The following is a 24,176-nucleotide window of genomic DNA, read 5'->3' as shown; positions in this document are numbered from 1 at the left end:
CAGGGGGAGAGGATTATTCTGCCTCTATGTTCCCCCCTGTGTTACTTGGGGTGGAGCTTATCTCGAGTAAGCTCTCATCGGCCACGGCACATTGAGACCAATGGAACCAGGTCTCACCCTTTCCCTTCAGCCGAACCGCACTGGTAGTGCGAGCCGTCACCTCGAATGGCCCCGTCCACCTTGGATCTCTCCACTTTCGCTTAATGACCTTCAGCCACACCGCCTTGGCATCGGGTACGGACCTGTCCTCCGCATTCACCCCCTCTCCAACCTGTTGTGTGAAACTAGACACAAGAGCTTTTAATTCTTTCCAACATTCAGTATGGTTTCTGTTACTTTTTATACTTTCTTCCGCCGGGACTGTTGTCCAAGGACCTGGAAACTGTCGTCCTGTCAACAGCTCATATGGTGTGAAACCTGTGGATTGATTAACACAACATCTTATTATCATCAATGCAATTGGCAGGGCTGCCACCCAATTTAGCCCCGTCTGAGCAGAAATTTTAGCGATTTTATTTTTCAGGTTTAGATTCATTCTTTCTACTTTCCCCTGCGACTGGGGATGATATACAGTGCCAAATCTGTGTTGCAACCCCAGCTTCTGTTCTACCTCTGCCAAATCTTTGTTTTTGAAATGAGTCCCATTGTCTGACCTAATTCTCTTAGGAAAACCATGCCGGGGGATGTAATGATTGATTAAACACTTAATCACACTTTTTGCATCCTCCCTCTTTGTTGGCCACGCTTCGGGCCATCCCGTCAGAGCATCTACACTTACCAGTAGATATCGAACTCCTCCTGGCCCTGGATCAATCATGTCAGTGTAGTCGATCACAATCTCTTCACCTGGTCTCTCTGGGATGGGAAATTTTCCTGCCTCTGGCTTAATTACTGGTTTTGGATTGTGCCTCCCACAGATCAGACACGTCCTGGCTTTCTCCTTGATCATATCCTTCAAAAAGGGATGCCACCAATGGCACAGATGTCTTCCCATCTGGGCCACACCTACATGGCCAAGCCCATGCGCTTCGGCAATCTTCTGTTTTGCCAGGTTGGCCGTCAACACTGGTCGTCCGTCAGGTCCTCGCCAGAGACCTCCTTCTTCCCAGGCTCCTCGACTCTTCCAGACCCCCTTCTCTTCCGGGGCCGCCTCCTCTTGGGCCTTCCTGGCCTCCTCTAGCATGTTGACTCCTACTTCTTCCTCCGCGGTTATTTGCACCATCTGCCTAGGTGCTCCATATCCTGCGGCCTCCTTGGCCGCTCGATCAGCTTCCTGATTTCCCCTAGCCACCATGCCAGTCCCTGAGGAGTGACCTTTGCATTTTATGATGCTCACCTCCTCTGGATCTCCCAAGGCCTGCTCAAGTTCCTCCATTTCCTTCTTGTGGCAGATTGGTGCATTATCTGCTGTCCTGAATCCTGCTCTTCTCCATTGGGCCAGCTCCACGTGAGCTGCTCCAAAGGCATAAGCTGAGTCCGTGTAAATGTTGACTCTTTTTCCTTTTGCAAGTCTCAGAGCTCGACTTAGAGCAATTACTTCTGCTCTTTGGGCTGACTGCTGCCCTTCAAGTCTTTCAGCCTCCTTCACTTCAAATTCAGCCCCTTTTCTGCAAACTACCGCGTAGCCTGCTTTCAATCCTTCCTCATCTCTGTAGCAGCATCCATCCGTGAACCAATCTTCAGCTCCCAGTACAGGTTCCGCTTTCAAGTCTTCTCTTATCTTCTCGTCGACTTCAGCTCTCTTTGCACAGTCGTGCGGCTCTCCTGACCCCATTAAATCTGCCATGTTGATTCCTTCATGCGTGAAGGTCAAGTTGGGAGCGTCTAAAACTTTACACACTCTCTGTTGTGTGAGTGGTGTCATGGTGAAGGCTTGTGAGTTAACATATGCCACCACACTGTGGGTGGTCAGCACCTTCAACGGATGGTCTCTCACTATATGTGCTGTCTTTTGTATAATCTTTGACACCCCAATGGCATGCTGTGTGCATCCCGGGTGCCTTGTCTCTAATGGATCCAATCTGACGCTGACGTACATAAGTACATCTCTCCCTCCCCCTTTTTTCTGAAACAACACCCCATTAACTATCCCGTGTGTTTCTGAAACATCAAGATAGAAGGGTTCATCATAATTAGGGATGGCAAGATCAGCCGATCTTGACAAGTCCTGTTTCAATGCGATAAACGCCGACTCAGTGGCCGATGTCCATGGCAGTTCAGCCTTCAGGTTACGGACACCCACCGTTTTCACCAAATCCCTCAAAAGGACTGGTTTCCCTGCATAATTTGGAATGAAGTGACGGCTGTATCCTGTTAAACCTAAGAATGAGAGCAACTCCTTAACCGTACGCGGTTTTGGATGTGTCAAAATCTGATCGCGATGGGTGTTTAGCAAACCCACTGATTTGTGAGCAATGACACGGCCCAGAAATGTTACTTCTGGTCGGACCAACTGCAACTTTTCTTTACTCACTTTGAAACCGCACTCAGCGAGTCTCTTCAGTATGGTAAGTGAAGCTGCCGTACAGGCCGAAGCAGACGGAGCCGCAATGAGCAAATCATCAACATATTGCACCAGTGAACACCCCTCTGGTAGGTGGCATGGCGATAGAGCTTCTTTCAACACTTGGTTGAAAATGCCCGGGGAGAGTGCAAACCCTTGTGGCAACCGTGTGTATCTGTACTGTTGCCCCCTGTATGTGAATGAAAAAATGTCCCTCAGAGACTTATGTAATGGGAGACAGAAAAATGCATTCGCTAGATCAATACATGTAAACCACTTCTGTTCTGGTGTTAATGCCGTCAATGCTGTGTATGGATTTGGGACAGGCACCGTGTCAGTACGTAAAATGGCATTAATGGCTCTTAAGTCATGTGCCATTCTGTACTTTCCTGTCCCGTGCTTTTCTACTGGCAAAATAGGAGTGTTCCAGTAAGATTGAGAGGGCTCAAGCACCCCTACTTTCAATAGCCCTTCAATGGTTTCTGCAATTCCCTCTTCAGCTTCTCTCTTTTGCCTATACTGCAGTTTCCACGTTGGGCGCCAGGGAGAGATGTACTTATGTACGTCAGCGTCAGACTGGATCCATTAGAGACAAGGCACCCGGGATGCACACAGCATGCCATTGGGGTGTCAAAGATTATACAAAAGACAGCACATATAGTGAGAGACCATCCGTTGAAGGTGCTGACCACCCACAGTGTGGTGGCATATGTTAACTCACAAGCCTTCACCATGACACCACTCACACAACAGAGAGTGTGTAAAGTTTTAGACGCTCCCAACTTGACCTTCACGCATGAAGGAATCAACATGGCAGATTTAATGGGGTCAGGAGAGCCGCACGACTGTGCAAAGAGAGCTGAAGTCGACGAGAAGATAAGAGAAGACTTGAAAGCGGAACCTGTACTGGGAGCTGAAGATTGGTTCACGGATGGATGCTGCTACAGAGATGAGGAAGGATTGAAAGCAGGCTACGCGGTAGTTTGCAGAAAAGGGGCTGAATTTGAAGTGAAGGAGGCTGAAAGACTTGAAGGGCAGCAGTCAGCCCAAAGAGCAGAAGTAATTGCTCTAAGTCGAGCTCTGAGACTTGCAAAAGGAAAAAGAGTCAACATTTACACGGACTCAGCTTATGCCTTTGGAGCAGCTCACGTGGAGCTGGCCCAATGGAGAAGAGCAGGATTCAGGACAGCAGATAATGCACCAATCTGCCACAAGAAGGAAATGGAGGAACTTGAGCAGGCCTTGGGAGATCCAGAGGAGGTGAGCATCATAAAATGCAAAGGTCACTCCTCAGGGACTGGCATGGTGGCTAGGGGAAATCAGGAAGCTGATCGAGCGGCCAAGGAGGCCGCAGGATATGGAGCACCTAGGCAGATGGTGCAAATAACCGCGGAGGAAGAAGTAGGAGTCAACATGCTAGAGGAGGCCAGGAAGGCCCAAGAGGAGGCGGCCCCGGAAGAGAAGGGGGTCTGGAAGAGTCGAGGAGCCTGGGAAGAAGGAGGTCTCTGGCGAGGACCTGACGGACGACCAGTGTTGACGGCCAACCTGGCAAAACAGAAGATTGCCGAAGCGCATGGGCTTGGCCATGTAGGTGTGGCCCAGATGGGAAGACATCTGTGCCATTGGTGGCATCCCTTTTTGAAGGATATGATCAAGGAGAAAGCCAGGACGTGTCTGATCTGTGGGAGGCACAATCCAAAACCAGTAATTAAGCCAGAGGCAGGAAAATTTCCCATCCCAGAGAGACCAGGTGAAGAGATTGTGATCGACTACACTGACATGATTGATCCAGGGCCAGGAGGAGTTCGATATCTACTGGTAAGTGTAGATGCTCTGACGGGATGGCCCGAAGCGTGGCCAACAAAGAGGGAGGATGCAAAAAGTGTGATTAAGTGTTTAATCAATCATTACATCCCCCGGCATGGTTTTCCTAAGAGAATTAGGTCAGACAATGGGACTCATTTCAAAAACAAAGATTTGGCAGAGGTAGAACAGAAGCTGGGGTTGCAACACAGATTTGGCACTGTATATCATCCCCAGTCGCAGGGGAAAGTAGAAAGAATGAATCTAAACCTGAAAAATAAAATCGCTAAAATTTCTGCTCAGACGGGGCTAAATTGGGTGGCAGCCCTGCCAATTGCATTGATGATAATAAGATGTTGTGTTAATCAATCCACAGGTTTCACACCATATGAGCTGTTGACAGGACGACAGTTTCCAGGTCCTTGGACAACAGTCCCGGCGGAAGAAAGTATAAAAAGTAACAGAAACCATACTGAATGTTGGAAAGAATTAAAAGCTCTTGTGTCTAGTTTCACACAACAGGTTGGAGAGGGGGTGAATGCGGAGGACAGGTCCGTACCCGATGCCAAGGCGGTGTGGCTGAAGGTCATTAAGCGAAAGTGGAGAGATCCAAGGTGGACGGGGCCATTCGAGGTGACGGCTCGCACTACCAGTGCGGTTCGGCTGAAGGGAAAGGGTGAGACCTGGTTCCATTGGTCTCAATGTGCCGTGGCCGATGAGAGCTTACTCGAGATAAGCTCCACCCCAAGTAACACAGGGGGGAACATAGAGGCAGAATAATCCTCTCCCCCTGTGCCGTGGTTCTCCCCAGCAGTCTACCTGGGGAGACGAAGAAAGAAGAGGAGCGTCACATGCCAAGCATTAATTCGTTCCAGGCTCCTAATAGGCTAGGGCTCTAGTCTAAAGTATTTGATAGTTTAAAGGAATCGTAATAGTTTTGTACGATAATCGCATACTTTTATACTCATAACGTTATACTCTTATCACGAAGTTTAAAGTAAAAGTAAAAAGAGCCTGGGAACAATGATCATGAAATTGTGGGAAAATTGGAAAATAACGGGGATGTTGGGGTTAATAAGTGTTATAATGTGTTTGTTTGTTTATTGGCAGACAGGTGAATTGCCCAGACGCAGAGGTCTATCCGCTCCAGAGTCCAAACCGATCGAGTCGTCGAGGAAATTCAAGCGCGAGGTTGGCTCAGGTGGGAACAATTAGGTCCGACGTCTTTAATGGGAGTCCAAAATCGAATGGCTCTGGACATGTTGTTGGCTGAGAAAGGTGGAGTATGTGCAATGTTTGGTGACATGTGCTGCACCTTTATTCCCAACAATACTGCTCCGGACGGAACGGTCACTCGGGCGCTTGAGAATCTGAAAACGTTATCTAGAACCATGCATGAGCAATCAGGCGTGAACACGGGGCTGGGAGACTGGATCACGTCTGTCTTTGGGCAATGGAAGGGTGTGTTTATGTCTGCCATGTTTTCTCTTATAGTTTTTCTAGGTATATTGATGATCGGATGTTGTCTCATTCCTCTGGTAAGGCGAGTGTTGGTAAAACTGGTAAGCAGGGCCCTAGACTCTGGTTCAGCTGGTTCAGCTGGTCCGGGGTATATGATGCCGTTGCGAGAAGCCGCCTGGACGGAGGAGTGAAACAAATTCTGGTAAAGGTTGGCCGATGGCCAAAGAGGAGGAGTGTGGACAAGAGATATTTTATTTTGTATTCTTATGGTGACAATTTATAATCAGAACTATCATTGATCAATCATTCATCATTGTCGAATCTGCTGACAGAATAATCTCTGAATTATATCTATGGTAATCTGATCACTTTAATTAGTCTATTGTTGTTCTCTATCATTCTTTCTATCTGCTTAAGCTGTTGCAAATGGTATCCATATCATTGTATTCACACCTCTCGAAGCTGTGGGTCCAGTAGGGCCTTCTACATTCACTTACACACATATTCAGGCCTACACCAACATGCACATAGAGAGTCATGGAAAACACGCACATTCACACCCGCACGTATTAAGAACAGGGAGGTCGTCTCAGGACAGTCTCTCGGTTGGACACACAGTCTCACAAAATTGCACAACATATCACAAACTTGTTTGTCTCTAAAGTAGCACTGGATGTCTATATAAGGAGAACTTTTTGAACTGTTATCATTTCCAGTAAGATCTAACTGTGATGTCATCAGGGTAATATAAGGACGGGGAGCGGTCTGCTCGTTGAAGATTGTAAGATTGTTGTTGCAAGTTTCTTCCCACACTCTGCGCAAGTGTGTAAAATAAAGATCACTATTTTTGGCACCTACCTGGATTCAGTCTGCTTACTTCTCTTACCCAAATCGAACAAGTTTCAACAAAGTCTTCCGCAAGTGCGACACACACACAAAATTACTTTTTACTTTGTGTGACATATTTTCTGCTAGTGAGATTGTCTTGACACTCTGACAGCTTGTGCGATAGATTTGTTACTTCTGTCAGAGATTTTCATTTATTTATATTTTTTTCTTATTGGCACAAAGAGCTCTCTAATATATACACCATATGTATATATTAGTTGTGCCTTCTGATGTTAAATTGATTAATTGTAATATTTTGTATTTTACTGATTATAATACTATTTGCAGCAATTAGAACCAGACTTTACCATTACCTGATTGGAAGTGGGATGTATATGTACTCTAAAAGCCGATTAGGAAAGCTATGGCATTTCCACCCACTGTCTTGGTGGTAATTTGCACCTGCATTCAGTACTGAAATTAGTAAATATCATGTGGCTCAGAAGGCACTTTTCCAAACACCATCATTACATTCGAGATGGAGGACATCTCAAATTCGTACAAGATGTACCCAGAAAGTGAGCACATTATTATCCACTGGTTTGATTTGGAGATGATTTGAAATCTAGAGTATGTCTTTATGTTCAAGGACATATTTTTTTCCAATTGAAGCTAAGCACTTCTAAGCTAAGCACTGAGCATCATTTGCATATTAGTACAATGTGCAAAGGCAACAACTGAGGGCATGATTCTTAGTGGCAATATACTGATATCTATGGTGAGTGGGGTTGGCGTTAGAGTGGGTAATGTCCAGTTTCATGAACAGTACTGTTTAGCAGTTGAAAACTGATCAAATTCTTATGACTGGATTTGGACTATACATTTCTAGCAGAGGAAATTAAGAATAGAATTAAAGAAAGAATACAGGTTCCATGTCATGTTGCTGTTGCTGCTCATTTTTAAATGTGTTTCGTATTGTATGTAAGTGCAGTATAAAATCAATGGGGAATGTACAGTGCAAAGTACACAACTGCAAAGATTTTTTCTCATTCCTTAAGATCCCTTATGTACCAGCGATACAACTCTGCTGTGTCACCTTAGTGGCTAACATGACAGAGCATTAGCTGGATGTGATTTTAAACTAATCCTTCACGTCTTTTGCTGCCTTATGGCTAAATGATGATGCATCAGGGTGAAGTTTAGCATTTCTTAATCTTTTTTTTTATATGTGCGTGTATCTGTGAGTGTGTGTGTGTATGTGCACTCTGTCTGAGTCTGGTGTGTGTAAGCATTCTAATCATGCAGCCTACTGTTATGGCTGATCATATAGAAAAATCAATACCAAAACTTAGAAATCTGTGATTTTATACAGGAGGGGAAATCATTTGATTCCATGGTGAATTTGTATGTTTGGTTACTTAAAACTGAACAGTCTGTAATTTTTTATGTTCGTTTCATTTAAATGGAGGGAGAAAGAATATCAACCAAAAATCCAAAAGAAACACATTACATAAAAGTTGTGAATTGATTTTTGTCCCATCTTTCTCCCCTCACCCCCAACTGGTCAGACTCGGAGTCTGGTTCTGCTGAAGGTTTCTTCCTGTTAAAATTAGTTTTTCATTTCCAATTTACCAAGTGCTTGCTCACAGGTCGTTGTCTGACTGTTGGGTTTTTTACTGGATTATTGTAGCTTACAGTATAATGAGCCTTGAGGTGACTGATTTGACACTTGATCAGTTGATACTAAAGAGTTGATTTTGGTTTCAGCTGATGAACGCACTTTCTCCCAGGCATTCTATGAATTGTTTAGATGTTCACTGGCAAACTTAAAATGAGCCTGTACATGTGCCATCTTGAGTAGGGGGACCTTGAGGCACTTGCAAGATTTCATTACAACGTATGTGTGTTACCAATGGTGTTCTTATTGACTATGGTATACTTTAAACACATCAGGAGAAATCAGGAGTATTTGTAATTGATTCATTGATTGATCGATTGTAATCCCAATCAGTGGGAGCCAGAATTCTGGCTGGGTTAAAACAAATTCATGGTTTTAACCAAAAGGTCAATCTGAAAAAACATTAAAATGGCTACAACTGTTACTCTGATCAAGTCTGACAACTATCAACTATAACAGAAGTTATAGATTGGAGACTTTTGTGATTCATATACATATATATGTCGTAGTATTTGTATTTGTAGTATTTGTATTAGTATTAAACTCATCGTCTGGCATACATGGAAGTAAGGAGAAAAGAGAAGGCCAGTTTTACTGGATGTAAAATTCCTTTAAACTGTGCTTTTTTACCATGTGACTAAAATGCACCTTGCCCTTAAGTGGTTAACTGGTGATTGGACAGGTGTTAAGAGGTTAAAGTCTTAAATCTTGATTAAAAAATAAATATGAAACTTCTGCACAGAAACAATTCTTCTCTATTACAACTTTGGTCAGGAGAAGTTGGCTGCAGTCCAATTTAATTATTTCTTTACAGTAAAACTTTTATTTTAAGCAGCAAAATTAACTTCAACCTCTTCTAACTTCCATGGCTTTATAACCGTCTTTAACCCTGTTCCACACAGATAATAGCTGGTGTTTTTCAGACGTCCCCCCGTGACACTTTGGTTTTTTCTCACAACAGACAGTGACATTCTCCTTCCGGGCTAGTCCACTGGAACCTGCTTGTCCACCCGTCCTTCCACCAGCTTTATGTAGATCAATATTTGAGTAGCTGCAACAGAGGTGTGTTTGTGGAGCTCCCTATCTCTGTGGGGCAGCCTGTTATAGTGTCAGGTTTGGAGGATGGAAGTTCAGGGTGTGTGTAAGCCCAGGATGACCTGACAGCTTAGATATTTAATAACTGTCTTAACCTGGCCTTCCAGCGGATGTGCTGCAGAGTTATGAATATGGCTGCACTTTCAACCTTACACCCCAGCGGGGCTTGAAAGGAAAAAACATGAAAGAACAGAGAGGATTTGGCTTTTACACGCTTCACCTCTATCATAGTGCTGTTAATAGTCAGTCTCTCCACTGGTCAAATGTAATCTCAACCCACACATACCTGAGGGTAAGGTTGCTCAAAGTCCCAGAAGAGTTAGTCAAAAGGGTTAGCTTTGTTTTATATATAATGTTGTAATTTATTTTTTGGGGAAAACAAGTTTTCTTCTGCCTCAAGAATATCTGCCTTTAAATACTTTGTTTAGGTATTTAAAGTCACAATTTTCAAAGCTGGCAGCAGCTTTGAAAATTGCTGCAATAGGTGTATATGGGCACCTATTGCTATGAGGTGCCGTAAGGGACATTATTACTGAAACGCTCTCACACACACTACTGAAACGCTCTCACACACACTGCTGAAACGCTCTCACACACACTACTGAAACGCTCTCACACACACTGCTGAAACGCTCTCAGACACACTACTGAAATTTTAGCTCTCACACACACTACTGAAACGCTCTCACACACACTACTGAAACGCTCTCACACACACTGCTGAAATTTTAGCTCTCACACACAGTACTGAAACGCTCTCACACACACTGCTGAAATTTTAGCTCTCACACACACTGCTGAAACGCTCTCACACACACTACTGAAATTTTAGCTCTCACACACACTACTGAAACGCTCTCACACACACTACTGAAACGCTCTCACACACACTACTGAAATTTTAGCTCTCACACACACAGTACTGAAACGCTCTCACACACACTACTGAAATTTTAGCTCTCACACACCAACACGTTCTCACTCCCAAAGCGTAATATTTTACGCTAGGTGACAAATCGTCAACATATTACGTTTTCGGCTACCCACCACGTTCCTAAATGACGACCTCGGAAAAATGAGGAAATATGACAACCATATGGACTCAATCTACACATGTTCGCTCTTTTTCTGCAAATCGCTTAGAAACATGCTATTTAACATCATTAAAGTCCTGGTTAAGATCAGAAAAAGGTTATGGTTAGGGCTGGGGATAAGGTTAGGTTTAGGCCTGGAATACAGGGCTGGAGCGTCTATTACCGCGGGAGCGTCCTTGCACTGGATTTCAGCCATAATCCGCCGCGTACCATAAGAACGCCGACGGTCTCCTTTCGCGTTCCTCAGGAACGCCGCGGGACGTGACAAAACGTCGGCATGTTACGCCTCGGGAGTGAGAACGGCCTGCACACACACACAGTACTGAAACGCTCTCACACACACTACTGAAATTTTAGCTCTCACACACACAGTACTGAAACGCTCTCACACACACTACTGAAATTTTAGCTCTCACACACACTACTGAAACGCTCTCACACACACTACTGAAATTTTAGCTCTCACACACACTACTGAAACGCACTTCACTGAAACCAGAGGCATTTCCGCTGAACAGGAAGTTGTTTCCTGACAAGGAAACTGATGGAAAAAGTGGTATATTTCAAAACACCACAAGGATGTCTACTCAGCAACCTGCTAGTACAGCGGTCCCCAACCTTTTTTGCGCCACGTAAACGATATCAAAATTAAAAAAAAAACGATAAATACCCTGAAAACCATAAATTTCAAACTCAAGCCTCAACTCTTGCGACCCGGTACCAAACGACTCACAGGACCTGGGGGTTGGGGACGGCTGTGCTTGTAGCCTAAGTGAAACAGCCGCATTACTTAACAATATTTTAGCTTCCTTGAATCAAGGAATGGATTCAAGGTGCAACAGGGAATTCGGCAAGTATGTCCTGTTTCCCCTAAGCTTTTTATATTGGCAACTCAGTTGTTAACACTGTTAATCAAAAATTCTAACGACATACAAGGAATATCAATTTTTAATAAAGACTTCAAAATAAGTCAATTCACAGATGATACATCTATTTTTTTGAAAGATAAATACATGGTAGAGAAAACTAAATTTTCTCTAAAGCTTCTCGTTTATCTCTCAGTATCAAAAAATGGGAACTTTTCCCGATTCATACAAGCTCTGACTCCTCAATAGCTTTGGTTAGAGTTGAATCTAAAGTTAAATATATAGGGCTGATAATATCTAAAAAATAGAAAAAATAAAAATTTGAATTTCTAAAAAAAGAGATTTGGCTTTGAGGTGGATTGGTGTTCTTTTTGTACTGATGAAAATGAAACCCTAGAACATCTTTTTTTTTTCTATGCCCTATCACACAATGCATTTGGTGCAACTTAAAAAATTGGATTTCCCTAAATATTAATGATGTTCCACTATTTGAATTACATCATAATTTTTTTTATATGGATCATCTAGCATTGGGTGTCTCAGACATTATTAACATCATCATACTTTTGAGTAAATATCATATCCATTGTGCTAAATGGAGGAACGCTAAGCCTTCTCTCCCTGGTTTTATTGATGATTTTAAGATATTTTTTTCATTGCTAAAAATGACAAAAAGCGCATATGCCAAAAAAAAATAACCAGGATAATGCCCGTCTCCTGCTATTCTAAATTTCGACTTATGCTGAGGCTAATATATTGTTAAGTAATGCAGCTGTTTCACTTAGGCTACTAGCAGGTTGCTGAGTAGACATCTGTGAGAGCATTTCAGTAGTGTGTGTGAGAGCGTTTCAGTACTGTGTGTGAGAGGTAAAATTTCAGTAGTGTGTGTGAGAGCTAAAATTTCAGTAGTGTGTGTAAGAGCGTTTCAGTAATAATGTCCCTTACGGCACCTCATATATTGCTGCCCATAGGTGCCCATATACAGGAGCCAATAGCTTGGGCTACTCCAAGACGAGGATGTATCTGCAGTAAGATATATTATTCAGTATTTACTGTTTGATTTATAAGAGACTAAATACGGTGAACCATAATCTGTGTAGATGATAGATGTAGTCACCATCACTGCATTCATTGGATTATGGTTAGGGAGTAATTTAGTCTTGACTCTTGCGGTTTGGCGCGTGGACACATACACACAAACATATACATATACACAAAGCGTGAGAAAGAGTGAGAGAAACACAAGACTTTTTGCAGTACTAGCGTCCTAGCTGTTCTAAATGGAACAGTCCTGTTTTTCCTGGACCAGAAAGGACCTTACGTGGACACTACGAAGAGTAGTAATAGTCCACAATGAGACTGTGTTGGATTATCTGACACTTCCCTCTTGTACATATTACACAGACGTCTTATCTGATAAACGTGTGTTGTGATTCGTATTTGGCAGAGGTATTTAAAATAAAATCCTTCTTAACAACCATCAAATTGGTGTATTAGCACTTTCAAAATCAAATATAGATTTATAGACACACACACACATTCTCTGGTTATATATTATTATAGTAATACAGTATTGGCATATCTAATGTCTTCTCAGTCTTTAGTAAATGTACTCTCTTTTTGCTTTCACACCATGTTTTTTTTTTCAGGCACTCCACTCAGCAGCAAACCAACAAAGTCATCACCAGCACAAGCCAACTCATCAAACAGCTCTCTGATATAATCAGTGGCTCTTCACGGGTATTTTATGCTCCCTTTCCTCCCTCACTGAATATTAGTTTGAAGAATAAACAGTAGATTAAACAACATTTGAGCTAATTGAATCTAATTCTGTTTTTGTTGCACAGCAAGACCGTCTGCGACTGACCAGACTAAAGACTGAGCTCTCTGAGTCTGTGCAGCGATATGGGGATCTCCAGAAGGTATTTGCATGTTGAATGCACTCCTTTGACACCTGAAATTGATGCTATGGTCATTTAGTTTTACTGAAAAGAGAACTAAAGAGATGCTGTTCCACAGATACAAAGTCACATTTGTGCTACTTGTTGTGAGAGCCCTTGACCCTGTCTCCTCATATGCTCCTCTTTCAGAAAATTGCGGAACGCTCAAGGGCCCTGCTCCCTCCAGCACAGAAAGACAAGAAGAAGGTGAGCTGATATGGAGAGCAAAATCCTCCTTTTGTTTCACTGTCATTCGTAACAAAGTAGGATGATGAGATGGCATTTCTCCGCTCAGCTGCATTCTCACAAGGGCTCCTTTGAAGCTCAGTCTGGTCTCTTCCACTCTGTTATAATACAGTGGACTCCATTCATCACATCCCGCTCTTGTGTGCTGTGAAATTTCTTTCATCTGATTCTAATTTTGTCACCGGTGACAGTTTATTTTCACCATGTGGCCCAGCAAGAGCCAAGAGATGGGAGCTTGTGTTGAAGATATTAAAGTAACTCCTCATAGCCTGCCCGTGCACAGTTCCTTATCCCTGATTACTGACCATATGAAGTTAAATGTATTGAATATTCTTTGTACATGAGATGTGCACAAGTAATAAAACAGCAAATTTATCAAGGTGAATTTACGCATGTGCTTCAGGTTTGGTTCAGCACTTGCTGTAGAAATACTATTACCAAGCATAAAATATAAATATTCAACCCAAACGGTGGTGTTTTAAAGGGAACCTGTTATAATCATTTTAGATGCTGGATGCTCAGATTTATCTAAGAAACCTCCCCAGACAGAAACTCTTTGTTCACCCTTCAGACTTCGTATCACAAACGAGGGCAAAGCGAAGAGCTCAACTGTGATTTGTACCAGTTTTAACCTTCAAATATGTGATCGTTTTTCCCCCCCAGTTATGCCAGTTTTAGAAATCCTTCCTAATGTTTTCACACATGTGAAGGCTGGTGAATCAAAACAGCCCATTAAAATATTCATACAAGTAAAACTACTAACATGTTAAACATTACCCAAAACACTCTGACTTTGTGCTTGACATAGCACACTTAACCCATTAATCTTTCTTCATTGTACAACCCTCAATACTGCAAGGGAGATCACCATGGTTGGATCAACATTCAAAATAAGGAAAGCAACGTTTCTTTTTGAAATCTATCTTTGATCTAAAAATATCATCAAATCAGATCCATTCTTTCTCTGGACAATATATCCAACAGTTTTTAGAGAGAATTAAATTTCCATATTTTTTGTGTACTTTGCTAAGTTAGCTGGCTGATGTTATTGTTTGGGTTCTAGACATATTTGAGTTTCTTTTTAGGTTTTACTGGTATTCTAGTGTTGACCCTGAGATAGGCTGGCGACCTATTCAGGGTGTACCTCACCCCTCATAATATAGAATGAAAAAGACAGCTGCAAAAAAATAATCTTTTACACTAAGTGGATAAAGTATAGTGTACAATTGATTGCATGCTCAATCATCCAGGTAAGACACTTGAATGAGTAACTAAACATTTCTCCTACTGAAAACGGTACATCTAGATCAGTGGTTCTTAACCTTGTTGGAGGTACCGAACCCCACCAGTTTCATATGCGCATTCACCGAACCCCTCTTTAGTGAAAATTATTTTTTTATTTTATTTTTTTTCAAATTCAAGACATAGACATGTTTTTTACTGGTGCACAAAATGAGCCGTGCATGAACATCACCTTGTTCAAAGAACAAAACCAACACAATGCATGAACTTACAACAAATTACATACCTGCAAATCAGTGTGACTTCTGCTGTTGCCTTTGAGAGACCAGTTCAGATATGCGTGGCTTCACCTTGGCAAATGCCAGTCTCATGTCATTTTCACAGAAAAGTTCCTTTTCTTCGTTTTTATGTCCAGCATCGTCGAAAAGGATTGCTCGCAAAGATATGTTGTAACAAATGGTATAAAAAAAAATCCAGGGCTTTCTTAGCAATAATTGGATACTTGTCCATTTGTCGACACCAAAACGTTGAGAGCGTTGTTGTTCTGAAGAGTTGCTGTTGAACCTGGCTCTGCTGAATTTCAATGATTTCGTCAAGGTATTCATCATTGACATCTGCTGTCTCAACAGCAAACGTGAACGGCTGTCTCACCCATGCTGGATATGACTCTCTTGTAGGGAAATATCTGTCGAGAGACTTTGCAAGCTCATCTAAGTGCGTTGCAATTGTTTGCTTCAGTTCCGTGGATACAGAAATATCTCCGATTCCAGACACATCTTCGACCTTACTTACACAGTTGTCCAGAAGGGGGAAGTTTGCAAAGTTGTTGTTCTCTGTTCGTCGTTTCCATAACGTTAGCTTTTTTTGAAAAGCCTTCAGGTGTTCTTCCGCTTCTATGATATTGACTCCACCACCCTGCATCTGCTGCTCAATCATCTCTGCATTGAGATGATTGAGACCTGCGAATATATCAGCCATGTACGCTAAAATGAGAATGAACTTAGGATTTTTGAAGCAATCTGCATGACAGTGTTGGTGCTCTTGCAAAAACAGGGCTAATTCCACACGCATGGCAAAAACACGATTCAGCACCTGTCCCCGGGATAACCACCGAACATTAGAATGGTACAGAAGTACCTCGAATTCAGAGCCCATTTCTTTACACAGCTCACTGAAGATGCGGTGCCTCAGAGCACTATTTCGCACATAGTTCACACATTCCACCACGGTTTTTAATACTTCTTCCATTTTTGGGGGCAAGGTTTTTGTTGCCAATGCATGCCTGTGCAAAATACAATGAGTCACAATGATGTGTGGTGCATCGGCTTTTACTAGCGCACCAAAACCAGAGTTTCTTCCCAGCATGACTGGAGCTCCGTCCGTACAAACTGCAGAAACCATGTCCCATGAAAGATTGTTGTCTCTGAAGAAGTCATCCACAAGCTTCTTCACATCGGCTGCCTTAGTTGTTGTTGTAAGAGGCTTACAAAATAAAAAATCTTCTTTTATCATGTCATCTTTCACATAGCGCACAAAAACAGTAAACTGGCTTAGATTAGCAACGTCTGTGCTCTCATCGAGCTGAAGGCTGAATTTTGCCGGGCTTGAAATCAGATCGGCGACTACTTGAGCCAAGATGTCTTTACTCATGTCTTCTATTCTGTCGCTGACGGTGTCATTTGAAAGAGCAATTTGTGATAATTTACCTTCGGCCGCTGTTCCGAGTATCAGATTTGCCATCTTTAACGCAGCTGGTTTCAAGAGTGTTTCACCAATGGTGTGTGGCTTGCCCTGCTTTGCGATCAGGTAAGCAACTTCGTACGATGCTGTGAGGATCGGTTTGTTAACGGGTACAAATCCAAGAGCAGGCAGAGTGGGCCTTTCATCGAATCTGGCTCTCTTCACCTTGAATTCAGCAAGTGTTGTGTTCTTGTATTCCCCGTCTCCATGCAGCTTCAAGAAGTGTTCCTTTAGTTTTGCCGGTGCGAGACTAGAGTTGCTCAACTTGGCGTTGCAAATCATGCAGATAGGACGCTCTCTCCCATCACGTTCCGCGATACATGTGAATCCATATTGTACATATTCGTCCGACCACTTTCTTCTTTTGCCCGACATAGTTAGTATGGATTAAAATGTTTTTTTTTTAAAAAAATCACACGAAGTACTACCATGACATTCACATGTTGACTACTGCGCGCGCTACATTCCCCGCAGCCCTGATTGGCCAAGCAGTGTAGCATGATCATCTGCAGCCAGTGATGGCCAGAAGGGGGCGTGTCATCACAAATTTACACGATAATTCGGGTGTGGCTGGACCTCTGCGACCTCCGCGGTGGAGGCTCTGCCGAACCCCTGAGACCGACTCACCGAACCCCTAGGGTTCGATCGAACCCAGGTTAAGAACCACTGATCTAGATGAACAGAATCAACGTTTTGGGAGCTTAGTTCTTGGGACATTCATTTCTGATATAGCCTAGCATTAGCATTTAGCTTCTTGTAATTCCATTTTATAAAAGTACAAGCTTCAAATTTTACAAACTTGTACAATTTTGTAATATTAGTGTGAACATTATCTTGTAAAGTAAGTTAAAAAAAATCTTTTGTTGTGAATATGTTTCTACTGCTGCAAATTGTTTGGGTAATTGGGGAGAAACTACAATGACATGTAGGTGTATCACATATAGCTAAGAGGAAGCAGCTCTCTTTCTCACTCAATATCCACCAGGGTGTTTGAAGGTCTCAAACATGCTGTTCTGTTAAGCTGAAAGGAGAATGACTTGCAGTTTGAACTGGTTGAACAGTATTCTGCTAAGAACCATTGTTACTACACACACCCTCTAAAAAGCCATCTTATTTTTTTGCCCAAACAGAGAGATGACTCATGTGTATTAATGTTTTATGCCTCCCTGAAGGCCTATAACTAAGGTCTATTATTCTGCAAGCTTTAGAGATAAAGGGCTATGGAGGCGGCAAACTGTATAATACATTACACAACTTAAACTACATTCAATGCATAGCAGGAAGCTCTCTAATCAGTGCATATATTATGGAAGAACCAACTGGTCAAATATCATTTTATGTAACCACAACAACAATATTCTGACTTCTCTGCTGTACATGAAGTAGAAGACGTTAGTAGACAGGAAGTGATGAGAGGTACCCTGATGTTTGGAACGTCATCCATATACATGCAGAAAATCACTTTTCAAACCAATGCAGATGTTATTGACTGTTTCCCACACACATCTTCAAATGAACATCATCATAGATGACCGGAATCAACAGCAGGGAGCTGTGTGAAGGTTTCTAGCAGTGTGTGAACTTGTGCAATAATGTGTCAGAATGATTGTCTCCATGTAATGTACTAATATATTCTGGGGTGTTATGTATGTATGTATGTAGAGGAGTGAACACCCAGAGTGTGCTAAGGAATGGTGAGTCACAACATGGCCAGTAGACAGAGTGCTGTGACTAAGCCTGAGTTAGTTCCTGTGCTCTGACCCACACTGGTCCCTCTACCATGAATTAGCTGTGCACTCAACCACACAAAGGTGAAACACATTAGCAATGCAAAAGAGTAAGCAGACCTCTCTCCGTGTCTCTCCTCTTCCCTTATGCTTTTGCTTGCACATGAAACAAAATTGTGCATGTACCACATGTAGCCTCAATATTCACGATCTCCACTAACACACAGTATATACTGATAATGGCTACACCACATGCTCGTAACAGAAATGTTAACAAATTTGTTCCAAAACAAATTCATGTTTTTAACCAGAAGGTCAATCTGAAAAAAACATTAAAATGGCTACAACTGTTACTCTGATCAAGTCTGACAACTATCAACTATAACAGAAGTTATAGAAGAAGATTGGAGACTTTTGTGATTCATATACATATATATGTCATAGTATTTGTATTTGTAGTATTTGTATTAGTATTAAAGTCCTTAGTCAATAGACCTCTCTGCATTGTTATTAATCTCTGTCTCTCTTCCACAGCATGTCTTTATCCTGTCTCCCTTCTCTCACCCCAACCAGTCGCAGCAGATGGCTCCACCCCTCCCTGAGCCTGGTACTGCCTGAGGTTTCTTCCTGTTAAAAGGGAGTTTTTCCTTCCCACTGTTGCCAAAGTGCTTGCTCATAGGGGGTCATATGATTGTTGGGATTTTCTCTGTATGTACAGGGAGTGCAGAATTATTAGGCAAGTTGTATTTTTGAGGAATAATTTTATTATTGAACAACAACCATGTTCTCAATGAACCCAAAAAACTCATTAATATCAAAGCTGAATGTTTTTGGAAGTAGTTTTTAGTTTGTTTTTAGTTTTAGCTATTTTAGGGGGATATCTGTGTGTGCAGGTGACTATTACTGTGCAGAATTATTAGGCAACTTAACAAAAAACAAATATATACCCATTTCAATTATTTATTTTTACCAGTGAAACCAATATAACATCTCCACATTCACAAATATACATTTCTGACATTCAAAAACAAAACAAAAACAAATCAGCGACCAACATAGCCACCTTTCTTTGCAAGGACACTCAAAAGCCTGCCATCCATGGATTCTGTCAGTGTTTTGATCTGTTCACCATCAACATTGCGTGCAGCAGCAACCACAGCCTCCCAGACACTGTTCAGAGAGGTGTACTGTTTTCCCTCCTTGTAAATCTCACATTTGATGATGGACCACAGGTTCTCAATGGGGTTCAGATCAGGTGAACAAGGAGGCCATGTCATTAGTTTTTCTTCTTTTATACCCTTTCTTGCCAGCCACGCTGTGGAGTACTTGGACGCGTATGATGGAGCATTGTCCTGCATGAAAATCATGTTTTTCTTGAAGGATGCAGACTTCTTCCTGTACCACTGCTTGAAGAAGGTGTCTTCCAGAAACTGGCAGTAGGACTGGGAGTTGAGCTTGACTCCATCCTCAACCCGAAAAGGCCCCACAAGCTCATCTTTGATGATACCAGCCCAAACCAGTACTCCACCTCCACCTTGCTGGCGTCTGAGTCGGACTGGAGCTCTCTGCCCTTTACCAATCCAGCCACGGGCCCATCCATCTGGCCCATCAAGACTCACTCTCATTTCATCAGTCCATAAAACCTTAGAAAAACCAGTCTTGAGATATTTCTTGGCCCAGTCTTGACATTTCAGCTTGTGTGTCTTGTTCAGTGGTGGTCGTCTTTTAGCCTTTCTTACCTTGGCCATGTCTCTGAGTATTGCACACCTTGTGCTTTTGGGCACTCCAGTGATGTTGCAGCTCTGAAATATGGCCAAACTGGTGGCAAGTGGCATCTTGGCAGCTGCACGCTTGACTTTTCTCAGTTCATGGGCAGTTATTTTGCGCCTTGGTTTTTCCACACGCTTCTTGCGACCCTGTTGACTATTTTGAATGAAACGCTTGATGATCACGCTTCAGAAGCTTTGCAATTTTGAGACTGCTGCATCCCTCTGCAAGATATCTCACTATTTTTGACTTTTCTGAGCCTGTCAATTCCTTCTTTTGACCCATTTTGCCAAAGGAAAGGACGTTGCCTAATAATTATGCACACCTGATATAGGGTGTTGATGTCATTAGACCACACCCCTTCTCATTACAGAGTTGCACATCACCTAATATGCTTAATTGGTAGTAGGCTTTCGAGCCTATACAGCTTGGAGTAAGACAACATGCATGGAGAGGATGATGTGGACAAAATACTCATTTGCCTAATAATTCTGCACTCCCTGTATTAGTGTAGGGTCTGCCTTACAATATAAAGCGCCCTGAAGCGACTGATGTTGTGATTTGGCGTTATATAAATAAAATAAAATTGAATTGAATTGCATAAACCTTTGATGCAAAACACTGCTTATACAGTTTCTGTGATGTACACAAAGAGCAAAATACAGAAAAAATCTGCACTGATTCACTTGTAGCTGCTGATTTAAGAACAGGAAAACTAGGAAGCCAAATGTACAGCTGGAGATTTGCTAAAAGAAATTGATTTAATGGTTAGCTTAAAGTAGGTTATATAATAAATAGGTACATAAACGTAACATTAATTAATCAATTTTATTTGTCAGTGCATTTATATTTATATAGCTCTAAATCACAATAACAATCACTTTAATGTGTTTTATATTGTTATATTGTACTGCAATAATAGAGAGAAAACCATAGCAATCTCCTTTCCCTCTATGAGCAAGCACTTGCTGACAGTGGGAAGAAAATCTCCCTTTTAACAGGAAGAAACCTCCAGCCGAACCAGGTTCAAGAAGAGCAGCTTTCTGCTGAAAGTGGTTAGGGCCGATAGAGGGTAATAATGTTTAGCTAAATATAATTAATTTTTGCTTACAAAATATCAAATGAAATAATAATTTTGAAGCAATAAGATCATTTAGCGAAAAGTGAATGAAGCCAAGGCAGGATAAATTGAAATTACATTATAATAATAGAAATGCAAAAAATTTGTTAATGGTGCTAATTACACATTTGAAATGTGTAAAATGCTTAGTCAAAAATATATTTTCACTGCTGTTGTTATATTTTATTCTGACACATATCACTAAAAAAACCCATCAAGCTCAGAGTTGGATTGTCCATGAATTTTAAGATGAGAGATAAAAGACAGCAGTAACTGGTAGTTGCTGTGATAATAAGTTGCTGCCACTTAATCAACAACCCGAGCACTTGTATTCCCAGGCAACAGACAAAGTAACTGCTCACTGTCTGAATTTTTGCTGTTACTGCTATACCTTTTAAATCTAATAAAAGAAAATGTCTTTGCTCTCACAGAGTCCTCAGACTCCATCCAGTGAGCAGATAGAGGAGGGCCCACTGTTTGGAGCAGGCTCAGAGGGAGGAGGTCAGGCTTTCCTGTCTGAGATCAGTGAGGAGGACGTGGAGGTGCTCCGTCAGAGAGAGGAGGCCTTGCTTCAGATTGAGGTAAGAACAGTGACATATCATCAGCTCAGCTGAATTCATCAGACACAGAGCTCGTATAGTTCTCCTACTCAAACACCTACTAGAACAATTCCAATCAACTGATGGTCAATGAACAGCTCCACAGAAGCTGCTGGAGATTAGAAGCCTTACTTAACTATGACTGCACCACACGCCATCAAAAAAGAAAAGAAAAATGGTGTGCGCAGTTTCCACAGTCAGTATAGGTTGTGCTTGTAATCACCACAGATGTGGTCCTGTGTACACATATGGACACTACTATAGCCATCGGCTATTGCATCTTTCAGCAACTTTTTGCAGGCTGCCTGATTGTAAAGAGCTGTTTGTTGCACCGAAACTCTGCATTTTGTTGAGCTTATGAAAGAAAAAAAAAGAACCCAGCTCAGCAGATCTGCACTGACATCAGCTCCCCAGGTTTCTAATATATTTTACAGCAGTGGAGAAAAATACAGGAAACCAATATATGTAGTAGGAGAGGTTATTTGTTCTTAAAGCAGAGCTCATTTAGAGTGTTTTAAATTAACTGGTGTAATATAAGCTTACTAATGCTTTGGCTCGAGTCAAAAGAAAATAATGTGGTCATATTTCTCGGTATTGTGTACATACATTGTACAAATAAATAATCCAAACCAAAAATAAATTAGTCTTACTAATGAGCATTGTGTGCAGTGTGTGTATCATTTCCTGATAGATATTATCTGATTAATCTGTGCTAGTGAACTTTACTGTTGTTCAAAAGTGAGCATCAGTGAGACAGTCTGTTGCACTGATTCACTGATGCTCTTTCATTACAACCAGCACACACTGCTGTGTATTTGGATTTATTCTCACATATGCCCTCACTGCAAATAGTCCCTTACAAATCCATTCTCCTGTGTTGTATGAGCTCCCCTTGTTTTAGGAAGTGCCTCGGCCTTATTTAAAAAATGAAAGTAATTGCCAATATAATAGAAGCAATAATGAGTCACTGAAGTGTCCAGTAATAGTCCTTTCACTTTCCGTGGTCAAGATTATCCAGCAAATGCCAGACTACCCACGTCCGTGATGAAATGGAAACAGGTATCTGAACAAAACTTGATCCAATTCCAAAACATTAATTTTACCTTCTCAATTGAAGAAAAAACTGAAGGCAGAGAGAACCACAAATACGCAGCAACTGAAGGGAGGAAACACAGAATTTAAGTATTCCATGTTTTTTCATCTTCAAATAATTTTCACGCTGCTATTAAAAATAATCCATGTATATAAAATTGTTTATACATACAGTTTGAGCCTCTGAAAATGGGGTACAGTGTATTCAAATGACTGTAATTGAAAAGCTTTGTTAAACCCACTGAATTAAAGCTGAAAGTCTGCAATCACATCAATCATATCTTAGCTGTTTGCACACTACCAGAGTGGATTTTAAATCAGAGGTAAAAAGTGTCATTGTCCAGGAACGTATGAAACTAATAGTAAGCCTCTTTACTTATACTCCTAGGATTACTAAACTACTTGCACCGCAATGACAACTCATTTCCGTGTGCAGAAGTTATATGCAGTAAAAATAAAATATGCTGGCCATTTACTTTTAAAACAGTCACATACCTGAAATACCACAGCTGAAGAAAACACTCTCCAAAAAAACGATGAAGAAAAACAAATTAGGCATTTGTTTTCTTCAAATACTGCCTCCCAGGAGGCCAACACATGCCAAGTTAGTAACTAGAAACTCAAACAGGCTTCGTCTTCGTCTCCCACCTCCAAAAGCTTATTAGTATTTTGTCACAGTACCCCCATGCTGCTGCAGGATATTGAATGCTGCCCAATTACTAAGGTGCTTATAGCCTTGTTTGTTACCTTACCTAGGTAAAATGTGTATGGAATCATAATGCTTCTCAGCTAAAAAAAAGTCAGCCACTCTGTTGCCAACACCCTTATCAATAATTGGGAAGATGCCCTTTCATTTGGGTGCTTATCCTGATTGCCAGTATTAGGTTAAGTGAAACTAGATAACAGAATGACACACTGGCTATGTTGAACTCACGTCATGGTAAAAGCCTCAGGTTGAGTGTTCAGCGCATTTTCAAAAAGGTATAGGGACTCAGAACATGCTCTTCAAAATTAGGGCAAATATCATCCTTGTTAGCTGCTAAATGCCACTGCTATGTTTGGCATCTCAAACTATGTCGATAAGCAGGTTATACAGGGTGGTGCCCACTGTGGTTTTAGGCGCCTTCTTGGTGGAACCCAGGTTAAAGCAATCAGGCTAAGACTATCGTTAAAAAAGACTAGAAAATTAACAAAGAGATTGAAAATGATAGCAACAGACAATGGCCCTAATCCAGGAAGCACCTCACAAATCTGGTTTTCTGTTCAAGAAAGCAAGTGAACTTCCACTCTGAGTGTCACGGTTCTGGGTCAGTTTCGACCCAGTATTTTGAGTGTTGATTGATTAGTTTATTTTTGAATGTTTGTTGTGGTTTTG

General features: G+C 41.7%; 1 protein-coding gene across 6 annotated transcripts in view; it reads left to right on the top strand.

Moving 5' to 3' along the window:
• The window catches only part of tsnare1 (T-SNARE Domain Containing 1), a 254,190-nt gene that overhangs the window by 122,273 nt on the left and 107,741 nt on the right, over window positions 1-24,176 (top strand). For all 6 annotated transcript variants that reach the window (XM_084943203.1, XM_084943198.1, XM_084943197.1 and 3 more), the window contains exons 5-8: window positions 12,978-13,068; window positions 13,176-13,250; window positions 13,419-13,475; window positions 21,542-21,691. In XM_084943203.1, coding sequence (XP_084799329.1) covers window positions 12,978-13,068; window positions 13,176-13,250; window positions 13,419-13,475; window positions 21,542-21,691 — 373 coding nt within the window. The remainder of the gene's footprint in view (window positions 1-12,977; window positions 13,069-13,175; window positions 13,251-13,418; window positions 13,476-21,541; window positions 21,692-24,176) is intronic.

This window comes from Perissodus microlepis, chromosome 11 (assembly GCF_051167445.1).
Source record: "Perissodus microlepis isolate ML-2025 ecotype Zambia chromosome 11, ASM5116744v1, whole genome shotgun sequence".
Taxonomy (NCBI): Eukaryota; Metazoa; Chordata; class Actinopteri; order Cichliformes; family Cichlidae; genus Perissodus; species Perissodus microlepis.
This window is presented reverse-complemented; position numbering and strand designations above follow the sequence as displayed.